The sequence below is a fragment of the Temnothorax curvispinosus genome, unplaced genomic scaffold (assembly GCF_003070985.1).
Source record: "Temnothorax curvispinosus isolate PA1 unplaced genomic scaffold, ASM307098v1 QBEX01017163.1, whole genome shotgun sequence".
Lineage (NCBI taxonomy): Eukaryota > Metazoa > Arthropoda > Insecta > Hymenoptera > Formicidae > Temnothorax > Temnothorax curvispinosus.
The window spans coordinates 132,753-157,238 of record NW_020226943.1 but is presented as its reverse complement, the minus strand read 5'-3'; the positions used below and the strand labels follow the sequence as shown (position 1 = coordinate 157,238).

The following is a 24,486-nucleotide window of genomic DNA, read 5'->3' as shown; positions in this document are numbered from 1 at the left end:
AAAAATGTACCAACTCAAAATTTAGTATGTTAACAACGAAGTGCAATGCCAAACTGTCGCAGCGCTTCACTAACATAACGGTGATTCTCTATTTGACAAATGTAACTCTTTTTAGCAGCAATATCTTCATAAAAGATATGGATGATGTCATAACTTCCAACGTTTCCACACGATCACTCATTATAGACATGGATTTGCCATTCGACATTAATCGAAGATTCGTATATGAATCGGTCATAATTGTTCAATTTCTTCACTTGCTGGTATGTGCTAACGGAATGGGTTTAATAAATGCTTTACTTATAAATTTGGTGAGTCCTGTTACCTGTTACGCAAAAAGATATTATTATTATTATTATGATATTATTATTATTATTATTATCGATTATTTATAAATATTATTTCTTTAATATTTTATTAACCATAATATTAATTGATTAACGGAATATACATGTGCAAATTTCTTATTTTATCAAAAATAGTTTATTAGCAATTGCGCTTTCCAAATTTTGAAAGATTCTGTGAGCATAAATTTAATGTCATAAGCCATATAATATTCTTTTTTGCGACCGTTATTAGTACAGCTGTTGAAAGAAACTTATATTTCAGATATTACATATAAGCGGTCAAATCGATATTCTTCGTAAAAGTGTGTTGGAACTTTTTCCGAAAGAAAATAAGTGCAGTACGAATCGTTCTATGGTAAAAAGAGTAATCAAAAAACACCAGACTATTATCACTTTTTCAGAACATATTGAAGATCTGTACTCATATATGTCAATGGTGCTTTTCATATCGGATACTTTTCTTATCTGCTGCTTGGGTTTTACAATGGTTACGGTAAGCGATTTTGATTAATTCTACGGTTAAGAGGAACACTATATAAACCGCGCTGTTAGTTCTGTAGAATAAAAGTACTAATTCGTGACTTTAATTATTATTTATCGTTTTATTACATTTCCCTTGCTCTTTCTTAAAATTCTAGTCGATTGGGCGACCTAATGCTTCAGAAAGCATAATCAGAAATTTTTTGTTTTACCTCGCTGTGAATATAGAGGTATTTATATTCTGTTTTGCTGGAGAATATTTGAGCGCTAAGGTCAGATACTGAGACAAATATTATATATGATAAATATTACAAAATACGTAATTGTTTCTAAAAGATACAAAATCTATTATTTAATAGAGCAAGAGCATTGGAGATGCTGCATACGAATCTCTTTGGTACGAGTCAGATTCCAGAAACGGTCGAAATGTATTGCTCTTAATAATGAGGTCACAAAATCAATTAACCATTACAATTGGAAATATAGCGAATTTGTCTCTAGAACAATTTAGCGGTGTAAGTCTATTTCAAATTTTCAAATTTGTTTTGTACGCGTAAAATATTTTTAATATAAAAAATGTATAATAATAATATATTTTTTATTTTATATTTATATTTATTTGTTTTAAATAGTAAATAATATTTTTTGCAATATTATTCACGTTATGTATATTATTAAAACAAATCAATCGACAAACAAATAACTTTCTACATTAAATTTAAAACATTCTACATTATTCTTATAATAATCCAGTAATACTATTGCAGATTCTAAAAGCTTCGGCTTCCTATATATCGGTACTACTTGCAATGTAATGAAGCAAAACTACATTCTATTTACATCGAATTTTTAATGAGCACTAGCATTAGTAGCTAGTTATTGTGTAGTTATAAAAAAATTTGCATATAAATTAAAATAAAACCATTTCTTTATTACTTACTATTTTCTTTTATGTGCGTGCACATTTGCATGCGTGCGTGCGTTTCAGTTTTTGTAGGACGAGCTACTTATCTGGCGTGTTTTTATGTGGCGGATCAGAAGATGTTCGGGAGGTTTACGAATTTCTGATTACTGAATAGGTTCCTGGATAGTGTTGGCTATAACCGGCCCTCCGAGCGTAATTCTGTTTGCGGGCGGGAAAGTTACTGTCGTGAATTAACTCTTCCAAGCCAAGCTGGGAGCGATACCTATGGCAAAATTCTAGAATATTTATTTGAAACACGCTACATTTTTACAAAAGCCGCTTTTGAGCAGCCTGACACCTTTTTTTTTGAAGACGTTGAAGAAGGTAATCGATGTCTACACCTGTGAGATATTATTCTTGTGATCTCTCTGTACGAGAATCTGCATTCGTATATGGTAAGCATCTCCACAGAAACTTGTTGTTCGTGTTTCTAATCTAGGTGCCGTTCGACACTGAGGATTACGTGGTAGGAATGTTCTTCGATATATACTCCTTTAACAACACCTCGCACGAAGTTGTTTGTAGAGAGACGGGATGTTTTGGACAAATTAATTCACTGGATCCGAAGCATGCTAAAACTGATAAACTTGTGCTTCTTAGCTAGATATTTTGTCATGTATTGCCGTGACTTCGTCACGTTTCTTTCATTTTACGAATACTTGCAACACGAGCTATATTTTCCTCGCAATACTTATTTCTAAGAAAGATATATCCCCCAGCGATATGTTCGCCCGTCGTTTTCTCTTGCGACGCACCCTCAACAGCGAAACTTCACCTTTGCGTCGTGCAAGTTGTGGAAACTGTTATATATATTCTGAGGTTGTTACATTTTTAAAGAAAACACGAGGTCATATTGCCCGTGGTCAGAATGGTCAGATACTTGATTTCGCGGAGAAAGAAACGGTATCCTCTCAACTTTTTAACGTATATACTAGACAGTGATCATCCATGAGATTGTCGCAAGTCTGTCAAAGTTTGCGATACGTGGCGATAGGAATATTCGACGAGTAGTTATCCGGTGGACGTTGAGCGAAACGCGGCTATATTCTTTTTGAAGACTCTACTACCTTCTAGGATGTTTCAGTGTGCAAACTTATCTGGTGGCATATGTACAGCTGGAGCGGTCCGTGGAGTAATTTCTGTTGTTTACGGGAAACATAAAGATGAGTACAGTCAATCGCGTGATGAAGATCGATCTTCGCACCTGCGGAATCTGGCCATATCTATCGTCAATTGTTTTATTCTGATGATTGTTTCGGATCGTGGTGCTAAGCATAACTCAATTTTTTAAATATCAATACGCGGTGAGACACTTTTACATCGATAATTTCCCCGATTTAATGGATAGCGTAATGTGTAAGCGGCGTTATGGCATATGGTCTGTTGTTTATCAAATTCAACACATTATAGGCGAATCAACGGTAAGATATAAATTTTGTATTATGGCTAGCTTGTGTAAAATAAGATATTTATATTTAGTGCGAGCACGGCCAGACGAACTACCTTAATCTTGTCATTACTCATTCTTCAATTGCATGACTGCGGTAATTCTGTATGGGATGCTCACTGTAAATGCCGGTGATATTCAAAAGATGAATGTGTCCGTGCAAGAACACATCTTGAAATTAAAGCTATCAGATTGACATGTATAATATCATAAAATATCCTAATAGTATCATGATATTATCATAACAGTGTTTGGCATTAACATGAAGAAATAGTAAACTATAAATTAAACAATAAAAGAATCTCAGTAATAGCAGTATAAAAAAAACATTATTATTTTAAATGTTACCTAAAATAATATTCCATTTATTTCTAACAATTAAATTAATTTATTCTTTTTTAATGTGTAAAATAAGACATCGATAAATATATTACATACAAAATGCTTTTCTCGCATATAATCAGATATTTTTATTTTTTTTAGATTACTGTAAAGTTTAAATAATAACATAAAAAAACAGTCTTTTTTGAAAGATCAAGATAAGCTCTTTGCATTTTATGCTGTTTCCTTAAAACTTATATTATACTTGTCAATTGCGAGAAACGCCATTAGCACTGCAATATAAAACTTCACTTATCACTTCGTTTCTCCGTCTCTTGCTTCTGGTTTATTTTTTGACGATTATCTGTATCTGACGGGTACCGGAGTTTTATTCAAGATCGCACGATTTACATATTTTGAGAGAATAAGTTGTGAACGCGTGCACACTCGCCACACTTCCTGCACGAGAAAGAATTTTGATATTAAGGAAATAAAATCTCAGAAAAAGAAACTTTTACCTTGTCCATTTTCCCTCTTCTTCGAAGAATTCTCCCCTATGCGTGGACATACAAAGCTTTCCTTACGGTCGTTGAATATGGTTCAATGCCCTATGTATATTCACATGTTAATATCTGCAGTTGCTTGAATTTTTAAAGAAAGTAATGCACTGCACGCTACACCACCGTCTTGTCCAAGGATTCAAAGGGAGAAAGTTTCGGCCACCCGGAAACTTTTATTTTTTTCACCGACAATAGTACACGCAATCTGTGCAGGTTGTGATCAAAATATTTAATAAAACCATGTCTCGTGGAGGGGTGGGAGAGATAAGTCCCGCTCTTGTTCTCTTCCAGCTCTTAGTTTTTACAGAGATACCGAATAGTGCATATCGTACGATCGATCAGGTGTTATTCGTAACAACGTTTAAAATTCTCTTATCGAAATCAACGCATGTTAACGGTGCAAAATAATAGGATAATAATAACAACAACAGAAACATGAAAGTAGACGTAGAGAATACAGTTACCAAAGCGATAGAAATTTATTTACGAATTCTTGGCATCTGGCCGAATACATCGTACTCTTTATTCCGTATACTCTTCTGGATTATCTCGCTCGTAATCGAGCAAATCTATCAATATCGATATATTGTAATGCATTTTTATATGATCGAGTTTTCCGACATGGCACAAATTTTGGGTTCAGCCATGTCGTATTCGATATTTTTAACCAGACTTCTCATTTTTTGGTATAAACGACGGTGAGATACGTAACGGCACGTTGTGATATGCACTGTCAATGAAAAATTAACTTTACGTATTATTTAACTTAATTATATGTAATAATATTATTCAATAACATTAATAATATTATTCAACAAGTTTGTTACATACACTTAGTATTTCATCTTGATTTATTACTATAGTCGATAAAATACGACTTTTACAATTGTTTTAATTAATAAAATTTATTTGGCAATTAAGAGTGTAAACATAATAATAAAGTTAATTAAATACAAATTGCTAAAATAAATTAATTATTGTACACGAAGAAAATTTAAAGGGAACAACCTTGACAAGCAAACAATTTATCTTTTCTTTTTTCAAATTAAATATTTAAGAAATAAAACCTCTGAGTATTTGAAATTTTGGCACATTTGATTTTATGGTTATTTAAAAAAGAATTATTATAAAATATTAATAATAAAGTTATTGGTAATGGCGGAAAGCAGTTCAGTACCTGGTGGTGGACATGAAATCTCAAAAACTTCAACAATTTTTTTCAAAAATTTTTTATTAGTTGTTGAAAGCAATATCTAAAATGTATCGGAACAGAATTTCAAAAAAAATCTTAAAAAAATATAAAAATATTTTATTTGCAAACTAGTATAAAACTAAATTTTCTTTAATAAAATTGAAAAAAATTTTTTTTTTTTTAATTTTGCTTTCAATATATCTTAGAGACACTTTTCAAAGTTATGAATCAGTTTTTTATTTTAGATTTCTTGTTACAATTGTTACTCCGAAATTATGCTTACTTTTTTCTTAAATATTTAACTTTAAAAAAAGGTCTATTTTTTCGTTTGTCAAAATTCTATCCTCTTATTAAGCAGAATTGCATAAGTAAAGTGATTGGGCAACAATCAATTTTTCATCGATGGTTCGTATAGAGCTTTGTTGCCGCAATTAAGATTATAAGATTATAACCAATGAAACCTTTCCTAGAACGTTCAACAAGATATTAACGATGATAGCGGTCGACTGGGAAAAAAGCTCCGACACGAAATTTAGCATGTTAACAACGAAGTGCAATGCCAAACTGTCGCAGCGCTTCGTTAACATAACGGTGATTCTCTATTTGACTGCTGTAATTTTTTTTAGCAGCAAAATCCTCGTAAAGCACGCGGATGATGACATAGCCCCGAACGTTTCCACACGATTACTTATTCAAGAGATGGATTTGCCATTTGACGTTAATCGAACATTCGTATATGAATTGGTCATAATTGTTCAATTCCTTCACTTGCTGGTATGTGCTAACGGAACGGGTTTAACAAATGCTTTACTTGTACACTTGGTAAGTCCTGTTACCTGTTACGCAAAAAGATTGTTATTATTATTATTATTATTATTATTATTATTATTATTATTACTATTATTATTATTATTATATTATAAATATTATCAATTATTTACATTATTTATAAATAGTATTTTTTGATATTTTATTAGTCATAAGATCAACTAATTAAAAAAATGTATACATGGACCCTATATTTTATCAAAAATAGTTTATCGGCAATTGTGTTGCTTTTCGGATTTAAAAGATTCTGTGCAGCATAAATTTAATGTAGCCATATTATATTTTTTCTCGCGATCTCTATTAAGACAGCTGTTGAAAGAAACTTATATTTCAGATATTGCATATAAGCGGTCAAATCGATATTCTTCGTAAAAGTGTGATGGAAATTTTTCCGAAGAAAAATGAGTGCAGTTCGAATCATCTTATGGAAATAAAGAAAATAATCAAGAAACACCAGAATATTATTATTTTTGCAGAACATATTGAAGAACTGTACTCGTATATCGCAATGGTGTTTTTCATATCGGATACTGTGCTTATCTGCTTCTTGGGTTTTACAATAGTCACGGTAAGTGATTTTGATTAATTCTACGGTTAAGAGGAATATATACTATAGAAACCGCAGAGTTGATTCTGTAGAATAGAACAGTACTAATTCGTTACTTTAATTATTCATAGTTTTATAACATTTCTCTTGCTCCTTTTCAAATTTCTAGTCGATTGGTCGACCTAATGCTGCAGAAAATATAATCAAGAATTTCGTGTTCTACTTCATTGTGAATGTAGAAGCATTTTTGTTCTGTTTTGCTGGAGAATATTTGAGCGCTAAGGTTAGATATTGAGAAGAATATTGTGTATACGATAAATATTACATTACATAATTGTTTCTAAGAGATATAAAATCCATTATTTATTAGAGCAAGAGCATTGGAGATGCTGCATACGATTCTCTTTGGTACGAATCAGATTCCAAACACGGTCGAACTATATTGCTCTTAATAATGAAATCACAAAATTATTTAACTATTACAATTGGAAATATGGCGAATTTGTCTCTAGAACAATTTAGCGGTGTAAGTCTATTTCACATTTGTTTCGTACGCGTAAAACTTTTTACGGATTTTAGGCTAAAGATTGTCCTGCTAATTATCTAGAATCATGGAAAAATAGAAAATGTGTTATTTGTTCTTAAAACATAAATAGAATATTATTATCAATTAATTTTTATAATGCTTTTAATATAAAATGTATAATAATAATATATTTTTTTATTTCATATTTATGTTTTTATATATTTTGTTTTAAATAGTAAATAATATTTTCTGCAATATTCACGTTGTTATATGTATATTACTAAAACAAATCAATCGACAAATGAATAACTTTTTACATTAAGTTTAAAAAATTCTACATTATTTTTATAATAATCAAATAATACTATTGCAGATTCTAAAAGCTTCGGCTTCCTACGTATCGATTCTACTTGCAATGTAATGAAGCAAAACTACATTCAAATTTTCAATGAGCATGAGTGGCTAGTTATTGTGTAGTTGTAAGAGAACTTGCATATGAATTAAAGTAAAACCGTTTCTTTATTACTTACTATTCATTTTCATGTACGTGTATATTTGCATGCGTGTGTTTTAACTTATATGGGCTATTATCGGGCACGTGTCCATGTAGCGTATCAACAAACGTCTAGGTAATCTTTGGATTTCTGAATACCCGAGTGAGCCTCTGGACGGCTCTAATCGATTCTACAAGCGTAAAATCCTGGAGCCGGAAAAGCTATTACCATGGACTAACTCTTTCGTGTCAAGCTGAGACAGCTACAGTGCAGATGGCTGTTTGACACCAGAATGCAGCGTCGTGAAAGCAAACGATGCTTCTGAGATCCCGGGCGGAACCTCTGAGTGTTTAACCTTATACGGACATGCTCTACCCGAATAAACCATCGTTTCCTAGCTATTCATGGGACCAGTATGGATGTAACTAAATTTGAAAATGGTCTTTCCAAAGGAAATAGGAGTAACGGCTCGCAAGGACCTTTATTCTCTGCATGGAGGAGCAACTTCGGAGCTCCGGAGTGAAGTTTACTGGGCCCGGAAATTTGCTGCTACCAGTGTAGCAGCAGCAGCTTGAAGAAGAATGGCTGCGGAGCCAAGAGAAAAAGGGCCAAACCGTATCTGATATACGAGCACTAGAGTTTTATTCAAAATCTTGCAATTTACATATTTCGAGAGAATAAGTTGTGAACACGCGCACACTCGCCGCACTTACGGTAATGCTCAAGAAAGAATATATTTTGATATTAAGAAAGCAATATCTCAGAAAAAGAAACTTCCACTTTATTCATCTTTTCTCTTCCTCGACAAATTCTCCCCTATGCACGGAAATACTAAACTTTTCTTACATTCACCGACAAAAGTTTAATGTCGTATTCGCGTGTTTTTATCTGCCGTTGCTATCACTTGTTTGAATTTTTAAAGGAAGTAATGCAATGAACGCTAGGCCACCGTTTTGCCCAACAATTCGAAGAGAGAGGGTCGGCCACTCGGAAACTTCTTTTTCTTTCATCGACGACAGTATTCGCAATCTGTGCATGTTGCGATCAAAATATTTAATAAGGTGTAGCTCCTGGAGGGGTGAACCTCAGTCTTGCTCTCTTTCATGCTATCAGTTTGTACAGAGATACCGCATTGTGAACATCGTACGATCGATCAGGAGTTTTCCGTAACAACGTTTAAAATTCTATTATCGGGATTAACGCATGTTAACGGTGCAAAATAATAGGATAATAATAATAGTAATACAAGTATGAAAGTAGACAATACAGTTAGCAAAGCGATAGAAATTTGTCTACGAATTTTTGGCATCTGGCCGAATACATCGTGCGCTTTATTATGTAGACTCTTCTGGATTGGCTCGCTTGTAATCGAGCAAGCCTTTCAATATCGATATATTGTAGTGCATTTTTATTTGATCGAGTTTTCCGACAGGATGAAAATGTTGGGTGCAGTCATAACGTATTCGATACTTTTAATGAAACTCGTCATTTTTTTGTATAAGCAACGGTGAGACACGCAACGGCACGTAGTAATACGTACTATCAGTGAAAAATGAGCTTTAACTATTATTTAATTTAATTATATTTAATTAGTTCAGTAATATTCAGTTACATGCATTTAGTATTACATCTTAATTTAACATTTACTTTGGTCAATAAAATACATTATTTAGCAACTGCTTTGTTCGATAAATAAAATCATTTCCCAATTAAGAACGTGAACATTGTAATAAAGCTAAATTAAATACTTATGCTGTATATATATAATAAATTAATTATTGTGTACGAGCAGAATTGAACTGAAACTCATGGGTATTGCGACAATAAATTTTTCACCAATAGTTTGTATATAATGCTTCGTTGCGGCCGTCATCACAATTATGACTAATGGAAATCTTTCCTAGAACTTTCAACAGGATATTAACGATGATGGCGAACGACTGGGAAGAGTGTTCCAATACGAAATTTAGTATGTTAACGACGAAGTGCAATGCCAAACTGTCGCAGCGCGTCGCTAATACGACGGTGATTCTTTATTCGACATCTGCAATTTTTTTTAGCAGCAAAATCCTCGTAAAACACGCCGATGGTGGCATAGGCTCAAACGTATCCACACGATTACTCATTTTAGACATGGATTTGCCATTTGACGCTAATCGGAAATTCGTATATGAATCAGTCATAATTGTTCAATTTTTTTATTTGCTAGTATGTTCTAACGCAATGGGTTTATTAAATGCTCTACTCATAAATCTGGTAAGTCCTGTTACACAAAATGTTATTAATATCAATATTATTATAAGTAATTATCTATTATTTATATTACTTACCAATGTTACTTCTTGATATTACATTAACTATATCAATTGACTGACGGAATGTACATATTGCCTACTTTATCAAGAATAGTTTATTAGCAGTTGTGATGCTTTTCGGATTTTGAAAGATTCTGTGCAGCATAAATTTAATTTAGGTATTCAAAATTTTTTCTTGCGATTTTTATTAACTACAACTGGTGAAAGAAATATATATTTTAGGTATTGCATATAAGCGGTCAAATCGATATTCTTCGTAAAAGTGTAATGGAAATTTTTCCAAAAAAAGGAATGGACAGTTCGAGTCGTTTTATGGTTCAAAAAATAATCAAAAAACACCAGAAAATTATAACCTTTTCAGAACATATCGAAGATCTATATTCGTATATCGCAATGGCGCTGTTCGTATCGGATACTTTGGTTATCTGCTGCTTAGGTTTTTCAATTGTCGCGGTAAGCAATTTTGATTAATTCGGCTGTTAAGAGTTCTATATGCAAAAAAACCGCGCTGTTAAATCTGCAAAATAGAAGAATATTAATTCATGCTTTTAATTAATCATTGTTTTATTACATTTCTCTTGTTCTTTTTTCTTAATATTCTAGTCTCTTGGTCGACCCGATGCTTTAAAAAATATAATCAATAATCTCGTATTTTATTTTGTTATGAATATGGAGGCATTCATATACTGTTTCGCTGGAGAATACTTAAGCGCAAAGGTTAAACATAAAGACTAATATTTATAAATAAGTAGAATATCACGTAATTGCTTCTAAAAGCTACAAAATCTACTATTCAATAGAGCAAAAGCATTGGAGATGCCGGGTATGGTTCCCTCTGGTATGAATCAAGTTCCATAGACTGTCAAATTATATTGCTTTTAATAATGAGATCGCAAAATCAATTAGCTATTACAATTGGGAAGATAATGAATTTATCTCTAGAACAATTTAGCAGTGTAAGTATATCTCAGATTTCTTTCATGCGTGAAATATTTTACAGATTTTATGCTGAAGAGATTGTGTCTTGCCAATAATGATCTAGAATCATTAAAAAAGTAGGAAATATGTTATTTCTTTTTAAAATATAAATAGAATTAACATCAATTAATTTTGTAATATACTTGTATATACAATTTATACTAATAATATATTTTTTTATTCGATAGTTATATTTTTATATATTTATTTTAAATTGCATATAATGTTTGTTGCAATATTCACATTGTTATATATTTTTAAAAGAAGTCAAATTACAAATACGTAATTTTTTACAGTGAATTTAAATATTCATAATTTTTACATTATTCTTACAATAATCAAGTAATACTGTTGCAGATTCTAAAAGCTTCGGCCTCCTACATGTCAGTTCTATTTGCAATGTATTGAAGCGAAACTACTTTCTATTTTCATCGAATTTTTAATGACTGTTAATAGTAGATTGTTGTTTAGTTGCAAAAAAATTTACATATAAATTAAAACCGTTGCTCTATTTCTTACCAATCTCTTTCATGTGCGTGCACATTTGCGTGCATGCGTGCGTTCAGTCTCTGTGAGCTGACTTACTTATCTGGTGTGTTTCCAAGTGGCGAATCGGAGAACATCCAAGTGATCTTCGGGTTTCTGATTGTCCGAGTAGGCTCCTGGGTGACTATAACCAGTCCTCCGGACGTGAAGTCCTGTCTAGAGCCAGAAAAACTGCCGTTAACCAACTCTTCCATACCAAACTGGGAGTTACCGTGGCGATGACTGTATGGCACTGGGATGCAGCATTATGAATGATAATTCTAGAAGCGATAACGGACGAAATTCTAAAATATTTATCCTTACACGTGTATGCGGTGCTTTTCCCGGGTGGACCATTTATCTCTATCTACTCATGGAACCAGAATAGATGTAGCTGAATTTGAAAATGGCCTTTCTGGGTAAATGGGAATAAGGGCTCGCAAAGAGCCTTATTCTCTGGAGGAGTAGCTTCAGCTCCGGATTAAGCTCTTCAGAGCCCGGAAAATTGCTGCTACTAATGTAGCTGCTCTTCCTTAAAAAGGAATTGCTGCGAAGCCGAAAAAAGGGAGAAGAACTTAGCCAGATTTACTTCCTGCCCCTGTACTGCTCTCGAGGTAATACCTTGGAAGGAAGAGAAGGGACATGCTGGTAATTATTTTATTTCTCGTTTATGTGTAATGAAAAACATCGATAACAATATCACATAACAAATTTCGAAATGTTAAAACAATATTATAATGCTTATAAAACAATTTCTTTAAAAAATTTACATAAGCTTTTCGTACTTTACGATGTTTTTATATAGCTTATAATATATATACTTGTCGTTTGCAAACATCGTTGGTACTGGAATATAAAACTTTACTCAGCACTTCGTTTCCCTGTTTTCTGCTTCTGGCACATTTTTTCACATTTTTTAATACACGCAACCTTTATCTTACGTGCACCAGAGTTTCAGCCGAAATCGATTTACATATTTCGGGAGAATATAGTTGTGATCGCGTGCACACTCGCCGCATTTATCGTAATACGCGAGGAAGTATATCTTTCGATATTAAGGAAATAAAATCTTGGAAAGAGAAACTTTCGTCTCTTCCATCTTCCCTTTTCCTCGAAATATTCTCTGCTACGCACGCAAATACAAAACTTTTCTTACGGTCACCGAATACGGATTAATATTTTATGTACATTCACGTGTTGCTATCTGCTATTGCTTGAATTTATAAAGGAAATCACAGACTGCGCGTTACACCGTTTGACTAGAGAATTCGAGAGGGAAAGAATCGGACACCCGGAAATTTCTTCTTTTTTTCACTGACAGTAGTACACGCATGTTTCGATCGAAATATTTAATAAGCCGTGACTCGTGGGAGGGTAAACTCACTCGTGCTCTCTTCCGGGCTTTCAGTTTGTACAGAGATACCATACAGTGCATATCATACAATCGATCAGACTCGTAACAACGTTTAAAATTGTCATAATCAACGAATGTTAACTGTGTAAAATAGAATAATAATAATAATAACAAAATTATGAAAGTAGAGAATGCAGTTAGCCAAGCGATAGAAATTTGTCTACGAATTTTTGGCATCTGGCCAAATATATCTTGCGTTTTATTACGTAGACTCTTCTGGATTGTCACGCTCGTACTCCAGCAAGCCTTTCAGTATCGATATATAATAATGCATTTCCATTTGTTCGAGTTTGACGAGATGACGAAAATTCTGAGTGCGGCTTTGGCGTATACAATACTTTTAGCGAAACTTGTCATTTTTTGGTATAAGCAACGGTGAGATACGCAACGGCACGTAGTGATACATACTGTCAGTGAAAAAATAGCTTCAATTATATTATTTAGTTAGTTACATACATTTAGTCATACATCTTGATTTAACAATTACTTCAGTTATTAAAATATTCTATTTAACAATTAATTTGGCCGATAAAATAAATTCTTTAGTAATTAAGAACGTGAACATTGTAACAAAGCAGAATTAAGTACTTATACTGTAATAAATTAATTAATATACACGGAAAAAGAACGATTTTGCTAAAGTATCTAAAAATTTAGCTATATAAAGATCTAAAAATAATTTTGTTGCACCATCAAAATAATTATAGTAGGTCGCAGAGGTATGATAATAATGCTGTAAAAAATTTTGATATATTTGGCAATCAGTTTTGAGTGTTCTACATAATTATTTTGATGGTGCAACAAAATTATTTTCAGATCTATATCTAGCTGAATTTTTAGATACTTCAGCAAAACTGTACTTTCCGTGTACCACAAGAAAGAAATGAGCAGACACGAATGGGTATAAAGCCATTGCATAATAATAACTATTACTTTTATAACTTATAATTATTACTTATAACTAATAAAAACTATTCACCAATGTTTTGTATAACGCTTCGTTGCGATCGTTATCACGATTATGACCAATGAATATCTTTCCTAGAAAGTTCAACACAATATTAACAATGATGGCGGCTGACTGGGGAGAGCGTTCCAATACGAAATTCAGTATGTCAGTGATGACGTGCAATGCCAAACTGTCACGGCGCTTTGCTAACATAACGGTGATTCTCTACGTGGCAAATGTAACTCTTTTTAGCAGCAAAATCCTCGTAAAGCACGCGGATGATGACATAGCCTCGAACGTTTCCACACGACTACTTATTCAAGAGATGGATTTGCCATTTGACGTTAATCGACGATTCGTATATGAATCAGTCATAATTGTACAATTTCTTCATTTGCAGTTGTGTGGTTACATAGTGGGTATATTAAATGTTCTACTTATAAATCTGGTGAGTCCTGTTTATCCTTACGTAAGATAATAATGTGTACTATAATATTATTATGAGTATTATCTATTATTTATATTCTTTGTAAATGCTATATTTTCTTGATATTTTATTAAATATAATATTATCTTATGAAATGTGTACATGTGCATATTTCCTACATTATCAAAAATTATTTATTAGCAGTTGTACTGCTATTCAGATTTTGAAAGATTCTGTGCAGAATTTTAATTTAAGTATATATTTTTTTTTGAGACGTCTATTAAGTACAGTTGTTGAATATATTTTAGATACTGCATATAAGCGGTCAAATCGATATTCTTCGTAAGAGTGTGACGGAAATTTTTCCAAAGGAAGGAAAGTGCAGTCCGAGTCGTTCTGTGGTAAAAGAAATAATTAAAAAACATCAGAAAGTTATCATCTTTTCAGAACATATCGAAGATCTATACTCATATATCGCATTAGTGGTATTCGTATCGGATACCTTAATGATCTGCTTCTTGGGTTTTACAATTGTCGCGGTAAGCGATTTATATAAATTTTGCGGTTAAAAGGAATCTATACTCTATAAAAACCGCTTTGTTAATTCTGCAGAATGAAAGGATGCCTTTAATTATTTTTCATTTTATTACATTTCACTTGCACTTATAATATTTCTTAAAATTGTAGTCGATTGGTCAACCCAATGCTTCAGAAATTATAATCAATAATCTCGTATTTTACCTCGTTATGAATATCGAGGCGTTCGTATTCTGTTTTGCTGGAGAATACCTAAGCGCTAAGGTTAGACGTTGTTACGAATATTGTATATACACGATAAATAAACCGAATACGTAATTACTTCTAAAAGCTACAAAATTCATTATTCAATAGAGCAAAAGCATTGGAGATGATGCATACGATTCCCTGTGGTACAAATCAAATTCCAGAGACAGTAGAATTATTTTGCTTTTGATAATGAGATCACAAAATCAATTAACAATTACAATTGGAAAGATAATGAATTTATCTCTAGAACAATTTAGCAGTGTAAGTCTATCACAAATTTGTTTTCTATAAGTGAAACTCTTCATAGAATTTATGCTGAAGATTGCCTTGGCAATATTTATCTAATTTCTATACATTATTCTTATAATAATCAAGTAATACTGTTGCAGATTCAAAAAGCTTCGGCCTCCTACATGTCAGTCCTATTTGCAATGTACTGAAGTGAAACTACTTTCTATTCACATCGAATTTTTAATGATTAATAGTTGGTTGTTTAGTTGCAAAAAAATTTGCATATAGATTAAAGTAAAACCGTTGCTCTATTTCTTACCATTCTTTTTCATGTGCGTGCACATTTGCATGCATGCGTGCGTTCAGTCTCTGTGAGCTGACCTACTTATCTGGTGTGTTTCCAAGTGGCGAATCCAAGGAGAACATCCAAGTGATCTTCGGGTTTCTGATTGTCCGAGTAGGCTCCTGACTATAACCGGTCCTCCGAAAGTGAAGTCCTGTCTAGGACCAGGAAAGCTACTGCCGTGAACCAACTCTTCCATACCAAACTGGGAGCACCGTGGCGATGACTGTATGGCACCAGGGTGCAGCATTATGAATGATGTTTCTAGGAGCGATACCGGACGAAATCCTAAAATATTTATCCTTGCACGTGTATGCGGTGTTTTTCCCGGGTGGACCATCTTTCTCTATCTACTCATGGAACGTAGCAGCTGCTCCTTAAAAAGAAATTGCTGCGAAGCCGAAAAAAGGAGGGATAAAAAGAAGAACTTAGCCAGATTGACTTTCTGCCACTGTACTGCTCTCGAGGTAATACCGTGGAAGGGAGAGAAGGGACATGCTGGTAATTATTTTATTTTTAACAAGTGGTTTCCTCGCATATATAATTAGATATATTCCTTTATTATAAATTTCCGAAATGTTAAAACTGCAATATTATAATGCTTATAAAACGATTTTTTTGCAAAATTTACATCAGCTTTTCGTATTTTACGATGTTTTTATATAGCTTATAATATATACTTGTCGTTTGCGAACATCGTTGTTACTGGAATATAAAACTTTACTTAGTACTTCGTTTCCTTGTTGCTTCTTGCACATTTTTTCACGATTAATGCATCACGCAACCTTTATCTTATGTGCACCAGAGATTCAGCCAAAATCGATTTACATATTTCGGGAGAATATAGTTGCAATCGCGTGCTCACTCGCCGCATTTATCGTAATACGCGAGGAAGTATATCTTTCGATATTAAGGAAATAAAATCTTGTAAAAAGAGAAACATTTGTCTCTTCCACCTTCCCTTTTCCTCGAAATATTCTCTGCTACGCACGCAAATACAAAACTTTTCTTACGGTCACCGAATACGGATTAATATTTTATGTACATTCACGTGTTGCTATCTGCTGTTGCTTGAATTTTTAAAGAAAATAACAGACTGCGCGTTACACCGTTTGGCTAGAGAATTCGAGAGGGAAAGAATCGGACACCCGGAAATTTCTTTTCTTTTTTTCACTGACAAAAGTACACGCATGTTTTGATCGATTATATTTAATAAACCGTGACTCGTGGGAGGGTGAACTCACTCGTGCTCTCTTTCGAGCTTTCAGTTTGTACAGAGATACCATACAGTGCATATCATACAATCGATCAAACTCGTAACAACGTTTAAAATTCTCATGATCAACGAATGTTAACAGTGTAAAATAGAATAATAAATAATAACAAAAATATGAAAGTAGGGAATGCAGTTAGCCAAGTAATAGAAATTTGTCTACGAATGTTTGGTATCTGGCCGAATACATCGTGCGTTTTATTACGTAGAGTGTTCTGGGCCGTTACGGTCTTAATCGAGCAAGCCTTTCAGTATCGATATATCGTAATGCATTTCAATTTGATCGAGCTTTCTGAGATGATGGACACTTTGAGTACAACAATGGCGTACACGATATTATTATGTAAACTCGTTATTTTTTGGTATAAACAGCGGTGAGATACGAAACGGCACATATGTAATAATATTGCACTATCAGTGAAAAAATTAGCTTTAAATATTACTTATTTAATTATATTATTTAATAACATTAAGTTTGTTATATAAATTTGGTATTACATCAATCCAACAATTATTTTAACCGATAAAATAAATTATTTAATAATTGCTTTAATCGATTAAGTAAATTGTTTGGCAATTGCAAATGTGAACAATGTAATAAACTTGAATTAAGGACAAATTGCTGTAAATAAATTAATTATTGAGCACAAATCGGAAATAAGCGGACTCGCGTAAGTAAAGTCAATGCACAACATGAAATTTTTCACCGATAGTTTGCATAACGCTTCGTTGCGGCCATTATCACGATTATGATTAATAAAAACCGTTTGTAGAACGTTCAACAAGATATTAACGATGATGGCGATCGACTGGGAAAAATGTTCCAAGACGAAATTCGCGACGACCAGCAATGTCAAACAGTCGCACCGCTTCGCTAACATAACGGTGATTCTTTATTCGACGTCTATAATTTTTTTTAGCAGCAACGTTTTTATACAGAACGCGGATGATGGCATAACCTTCAACGATTCCACACGATTACTCATTCTAGAGATGGATTTGCCATTTGACGCTAATCGGAGATTCGTATATGAATCAGTCATAATTATTCAATTTGTTTATTTGCTGATATGTGCTAACGCAATGGGTTTATTAAATGCTCTACTCATAAATTTGGTAAGTCCTGTTATACAAAATGTTATTAATATAATTATAATTTTGAGCATTATCTATTATTTATATATATATTACTTATAAAACTCAATTTCGTAATATCTCATTAACCATGTATAATATCAGTTGATTGACAGAATGTATTATACATATGCAAATATCTTACATTATCAAACGTAGTATATTGGTAATTGTGATATTTTACGAATTTTAAAAGATTAATGTTTTTCTTCGACCGCTCTTACATATTGCTGTTGAAAGAAACGTATATTTTAGATATTGCATATAAGCGGTCAAATAGATATTCTTCGTAAAAGTGTAATGGGAATTTTTCCAAAAGAAGGAAATCACAGCCCGAGTCGTTTTATGATAAAGGAAATAATTCAAAAACACCAGAAAATTATCACTTTTTCAGAGCATATGGAAGATTTGTATTCGTATATCGCGATTGTGCTGTTTGTAACGAATACGTTGATTATCTGCTGCTTGGGTTTTACAATTGTCGCAGTAAGTGATTTTGATCAAATGTATAATGGGTCAGATGAATATATACTATAGAAACCGCGCTGTTGAATCTGCAAAATAGAAGAAATTCCTGTCTTTAATTATTCATTATTTTATTTCATTTCCCTTGCTCTTTCTTAAAATTTTAGTCGATTGGTCGACCCAATGCTTTACAAAGTATACTAAAGACTCTCTCATTTTATTTTGTTACGAATATGGAGGCGTTCATATACTGTTTTGCTGGAGAATACTTGAGCGCAAAGGTTAGACGTTGTGACAAATATTGTACACAATAAATAAATATTACGTAATTATTTCTTAAAGCTACAAAATCCATTATTTAATAGAGCAAAAGCATTGGAGATGCTGCGTACGATTCTCTATGGTACGAATCAAATTCTAAAGACAGTCGTATTATATTGTTCTTAATAATGAGGTCGCAAAATCAATTAACTATTACAATTGGAAAGATAATGAATTTGTCTCTAGAACAATTTAGCAGTGTAAGTCTATCACAGATTTGTTTTCTATAGGTGAAACTCTTCACAGATTTTATGCTGATCGAAGATTGCCTTGGCAATATTTATCTAATTTCTATACATTATTCTTATAATAATCAAGTAATATATGGTTACAGATTCAAAAAGCTTCGGCCTCCTACATGTCAGTTCTATTTGCAATGTATTGAAGTGAAACTACTTTCTGTTTACATCGAATTTTTAATAACCGTTAATAGTTAGTTGTTGTTTAGTTGCAAACAAATTTGGATATAAATTAAAGTCAAACCGTTGTTCTATTTTTTACCATTCTCTTGAATGTGCGTGCACATTTGCATGCATGCGTGCGTTCAGTCTCTGTGAGCTACTTATCTGGTGTGTTTCCAAGTGGCAAATCCAATGAGAACATGCAAGTGATCTTCGGGTTTCTGATTGTCCGAGTAGGCTCCTGGGTGACTATAAACCGGTCCCCCGAACGTGAAGTCCTGTCTAGGGTCAGGAAGGCTACTGCCGTGAACCAACTCTTCCATACCAAGCTGGGAGCACCGTGGCGATGACTGTATGGCACCAGGGTGCAGCATTATGAATGATGTTTCTAGAAGCAATACCGGACGAAATTCCAAAATATTTATCCTTGCACGTGTATGCGGTGCTTTTCCCGGGTAGACCATCTTTCTCTATCTACTCATGTAACCAGAATAGATGTAGCTGAATTTGAAAATGGTCTTTTTAAGTAAATGGGAATAAAGGCTCGCAAAGGGCCTCATTCTCTGGCGGAGTAGCTTCAGCTTCAGATTAAGCTCTTCAGAGCTCGGAAAATTGCTGCTACTGATGTAGTAGCTGCTCCTTAAAAAGGAATTGCTGCGAGGCCGAAAAAAAGAAGGATAGGGAGAAGAACTTAGCCAGATTGACTTCCTGCCCCTGTACTGCTCTCGAGGTAATACCGTGGAAAGGAGAGAAGGGACATGCTGATGCTGGTAATTAATCTATTTTTCGTCCATGTGTAATGTAAAATATCGATAACAATATCATATAACAAATCCTTTTTTCTCGCATAATTAGATATATTCCTTTATTATAGATTTTCGAAATGTTAAATTAATATTATAATGCTTATAAAACAATTTCTTTGAAAAATTTACATGAGCTCTTCGTACTTTACGATGTTTTTATATAGCTTATAATATATGTATACTTTGCGAACATTGTTGGTGGAACTGGAATATAAAACTTTTCTCAGCACTTCGTTTTCTGCTTCTGGCACATTTTTCACAATTAATGCATCACGCAACCTTTATCTTATGTGCACCAGAGTTTCAGCCAAAATCGATTTACATATTTCGGGAGAATATAGTTGCGATCGCGTGCACACACTCACCGCACTTACCGTAATACGCGAGGAAGTATATCTTTCGATATTAAGGAAAAAAAATCTTGTAGAAAAAGAAACTTTCGTCTCTTCCACCTTCCCTTTTTCTCGAAATATTCTCTGCTACGCACGCAAATACAAAACTTTTTTTATGGTCACCACTTTTCTTATGGAATACGGTTTAGTATTTTATGTACATTCGCGTGTTGCTATCTGCTATTGCTTGAATTTTTAAAGAAAATAACAGACTGCGCTTTATACCGTTTGGCTAGAGAATTCGAGAGGGAGAGAATCGGACACCCGGAAATTTCTTTTCTTTTTTTCGTTGACAATATTACACGCATGTTTCGATCGAAATATTTAATAAGCCGTGACTCGTGGGAGGGTAAACCCACTCATGCTCTCTTTCGAGCTGTCAGTTTGTACAGAGATACCATACAGTGTATATCATACGATCGATCAGACTCGTAACAACGTTTAAAATTCTCATGATCAACGAATGTTAACGGTGTAAGATAGAATAATAATAACAACAAAAATATGAAAGTGGAGAATACAGTTAGCAAAGCGATAGAAGCTTGTCTACAAATTTTTGGCATATGGCCGACTATTTCGGCAACGGTACATCCATAGAATTTCAATCCTTGTTTTTTTAAATTTTGACTGCGTCTTTTATACTTTGTTCGTCTATTGACTACGCCTTATACTCGACTTCTTTTTGATTATCCTTGTTAATCTTCGTATTTGACTTTATGTAACTTTTAACGCTGAAGAGAACACGAATAATGTGTCGAAACGTACGTTAATATATATATATTTATTTTTATAAATTGTTTGCGCTTTGATTACCGCGCTTGGCTCTAATTGCCTCTCCTATTCACATTGAATAAAAAATGTGTTATTTCTTTTTAAAATATAAATAGAATGTTACTATCAATTAACTTTTGTCATACACCATATATTTTCATATTTAAATATATATTTTTATATATTTTGCTATTTGGTTCAAATAGCAAATAATATTTACTGCACATTGCTATATATTATAGAAACGAGTCAAATGACAAATAAATAACTTTTCACATTAAATTTAAATATTTATAATTTTTACATAAATATTCTTATAATAATCAAGTATTACTATTGCAGATTGTAAAGGCTGCGGCCTCCTACATGTCAGTCCTGCTTGCAATGTATTGAAGCAAAACTACATTTCAGTTACATTGAATTTTTAATAAACACTAGACACTACAGACGCGCGCTACGCGCGCGCTATTTATCTTTAACATTTCACTATTAACCCTATTATACACAACTGTCAAAATATACAATGACAGCTGCAAATGAAGTAAGCGCAGCAAGAGAACCAATCGGCATCGCGGAAAAGCGGCAACAATAAACTTCACATCTCCTTTTTAGAAGAGGATTAATAGCTTGTTATATGTTTAGTTTCTAAGAAATGTGCATATGAATTAAAACGGCGAGAACCATTGCAGTATTACTATACCATTCTTCTTTATGTACGTGCATATTCGCATGCGTGCATGCGTTTCAATTGGAGTAAGAATAAAACTTGGGGCTTCCAGGCGGTAGATCGATGATTCGAGATACGCAATTTTTATTAAATGAAGTCGGTAAATGTAACCTTATACTGCTTTTCCCCCCTGCTAGCATTATTCCCTCCACTTTGCGAGTCCCGATAATTTCTTCTTCTTTTTTTAATTTTTCTGTAGAACTTTTATACGAACATTATACTTTTGCTGCCCGCACGGCTTCTAGCATTATTTTTAAGTCTCATAATTATAATTGGCCGTTATCGCATTACCCTGACGAGAAAGGGAGTGAAAACGAGTGGAAAGGAACGAATTCGTAAACTTTCTGTTATTATTTACAATTTCGTAATTGTATATCTATAGTTGTAATCGAGTATCTTATGTTCTTACCAAAAAAATGTTTAATGATTATTCGTTTTCTCTCAATTGCTTGTCGATGCGCTTTCGCGTTTTAGTTTTCAGTGAGGTATCCCGCAATCACAATAAAAGTGAACAAAACCTGCTGATGTTTGATGCTTTATGAATCATTGATTAGAGAAGCTTCTTTCTCGCAATTATGAAAATGACTGCTATGAGCACAGTATGCTTCTCTATAAAATTCATTCTTCGCAACTTCGGTATCTGGCCAGTATTATCCACTGTTTTGCGCAGATTGTTCTGGTTCGTGACATATTAATCGTCGTTCAATTTGTCAGTATGCTTATATTGCATTGCACTATCATACCGATGAGCTGATGGATTTGATGGACAATTTTAGAAACTTACTACACTAGAATACACTTTTCAAAGTGTACTCTAAATAACAAAAACTAAATTATTAATAACGTAATTAAATTGTATAAAGCTAAACAAGTGATTTAAATTTTAAATCGGGGAAGTACGTGTTTCAACACTAGATAATAATGTCATTTTTTCAACGATGCTATTCTGCATAATGATATTAAAAAGGGAGGGATTTTGTTTTTAGAAAATTGGTAATTGCATGGTTTGTAGGATGAAGCTGTGAAAAGGGTGTAAAGAGTATTAATGCAAATAACGTTGCAGTCAATAAACGGTCCAGACGTTTCCACAATGTTGGAGAAGACTCTACTGTTTTACATCATTATGAACTTCGAGGCGCCCAGTTTTTTCTTTGCCAGAGAATACTTAAGTACATAGGTTAGTGTATAATGTTAACTTAACAACTCGATTTCATAATCCATTTTGAAGTCGTCTAAATATAAAGTTTCACATCTTGGCATTTAATTAATACCTACTCTGTAAACTTTAATCTCAACAATCGAGCATATTATCTAGATTTGCATAACCGATTTAACAACTGCAGTTACGTAAAGATTAATAACAATTGGTTTTTGTTTTTATATATACAGTGTGTTTCTTAAAGAGCGCTCACTAATTACATAGCGCTGTTTTTCATAAAAAATTGAGTGAACCATTTTTTCTGTAATGCTTAATAAAACAGTAATTATTGAGAGTAAAGTTAATCCAATCAATGTCATCCTTTAGCTGGGCGTACGTTAATATATTTTCAGAAGTATATTTTTATCCTTTTTCCGTGATTATTATTATTATAGATCGTGAAAATGTCGGCGTCTTACGTATCTATGACGGCCATGTCCTGGAAAAAAAAATTATTCATGGTTAGTTGTAAACAATTATAAATGTTAACATTTAAAAATTGATTAAAAGAGATAACGCTTGTAGCTCTGCATTTTATACGCTTTTCTATTCTACCATTTCGCATTGCCACTCCGAATATCTCACTGACCGCGCACGTGACGTGAAAAATACAACACATTTATTTATATCATCCTATATATTCCACTTTAAACCTAATTATTTACCCTCTCTCTTTCTTCGACATACCTGGCTGCATATATTTATTTTATCTATTTTATTCTATTTACATTTTCTTTCAGCTCTTTCATCCATCTTTTTAGCACAATTTCTCTTTCTGTCTTCTCTCTCTTTATTTTCTGTCTTTTTCTCTCCCGTCCATCACTCATTCATACATATTTCCATATTTCCCAGTCTCCTTGTGTTTCCTCTCTCTGTGTTTCTTCTACGCTTTTTTAATTCTCTGATGTTTGCATTCCGCTACCCTCCGCAACTTATCCTTGCCCTCAAATATCTCAGCATCCCCATTGTTCTTAATACCATGTTATATCTTGATTCTGTCATTCCCTCTGTCTTATTTTCTTTCCTCTCTATCCTACATCACTGTTTTTTCTCTTCCACCTTATGAATAATATGTAGCATTTCATATTACAGTTAACTCTATTTATTATTAATTTTTATTAGTTTTTTTACGTAACATATATGTCATCACAATAAACAATTAACGTTGTTATAGATTAAAATGTTAGCCTCTGTATCACAATTCTATCGCTCCATATATCAAAGTGAAACAACATTTTATATATCGCGTTTCTAATAAGCATTAAAAGTCGGCTATTATATACTTGCATAGAAAATTTACATACAAATTAAAATTCGTCAAAAT

General features: G+C 33.0%; 4 protein-coding genes across 5 annotated transcripts; all 4 read left to right on the top strand.

Annotated features, from left to right (window-relative positions):
- Positions 1 to 14: 14 nt before the first annotated feature.
- Positions 15 to 1,718, top strand: LOC112467343 (odorant receptor 4-like). The gene is made up of 5 exons (XM_025035940.1): positions 15 to 311; positions 610 to 840; positions 986 to 1,099; positions 1,187 to 1,342; positions 1,595 to 1,718. The coding sequence occupies exons 1-5, from the start codon at positions 27 to 29 to the stop codon at positions 1,640 to 1,642; spliced, it is 834 nt and encodes a 277-aa protein (XP_024891708.1). The 5' UTR covers positions 15 to 26; the 3' UTR covers positions 1,643 to 1,718.
- Positions 1,719 to 4,369: 2,651 nt separating this feature from the next.
- Positions 4,370 to 12,166, top strand: LOC112467344 (odorant receptor 85b-like). Its single transcript, XM_025035941.1, has 11 exons — positions 4,370 to 4,817; positions 5,782 to 6,133; positions 6,474 to 6,707; positions 6,856 to 6,969; positions 7,057 to 7,236; positions 9,611 to 9,675; positions 9,767 to 9,962; positions 10,244 to 10,474; positions 10,625 to 10,738; positions 10,822 to 10,977; positions 11,357 to 12,166. The coding sequence occupies exons 1-11, from the start codon at positions 4,555 to 4,557 to the stop codon at positions 11,405 to 11,407; spliced, it is 1,956 nt and encodes a 651-aa protein (XP_024891709.1). The 5' UTR covers positions 4,370 to 4,554; the 3' UTR covers positions 11,408 to 12,166.
- A 700-nt stretch (positions 12,167 to 12,866) lies between these two features.
- Positions 12,867 to 15,565, top strand: LOC112467340 (odorant receptor 67c-like). 2 transcript variants are annotated; one of them, XM_025035938.1, is made up of 7 exons: positions 12,867 to 13,313; positions 13,984 to 14,104; positions 14,288 to 14,335; positions 14,623 to 14,853; positions 15,002 to 15,115; positions 15,206 to 15,361; positions 15,490 to 15,565. In XM_025035938.1, the coding sequence occupies exons 1-7, from the start codon at positions 13,057 to 13,059 to the stop codon at positions 15,538 to 15,540; spliced, it is 978 nt and encodes a 325-aa protein (XP_024891706.1). In that variant the 5' UTR covers positions 12,867 to 13,056; the 3' UTR covers positions 15,541 to 15,565. The 2 variants fall into 2 exon arrangements, with proteins under 2 accessions (XP_024891706.1, XP_024891705.1); XM_025035937.1 differs by having other exon boundaries at positions 12,904 to 13,313; positions 13,984 to 14,335.
- Positions 15,566 to 17,051: 1,486 nt separating this feature from the next.
- On the top strand, positions 17,052 to 19,286 carry LOC112467342 (odorant receptor 13a-like). The gene is made up of 6 exons (XM_025035939.1): positions 17,052 to 17,321; positions 17,721 to 18,063; positions 18,337 to 18,567; positions 18,714 to 18,827; positions 18,912 to 19,067; positions 19,202 to 19,286. The coding sequence occupies exons 1-6, from the start codon at positions 17,065 to 17,067 to the stop codon at positions 19,250 to 19,252; spliced, it is 1,152 nt and encodes a 383-aa protein (XP_024891707.1). The 5' UTR covers positions 17,052 to 17,064; the 3' UTR covers positions 19,253 to 19,286.
- Positions 19,287 to 24,486: the final 5,200 nt, after the last annotated feature.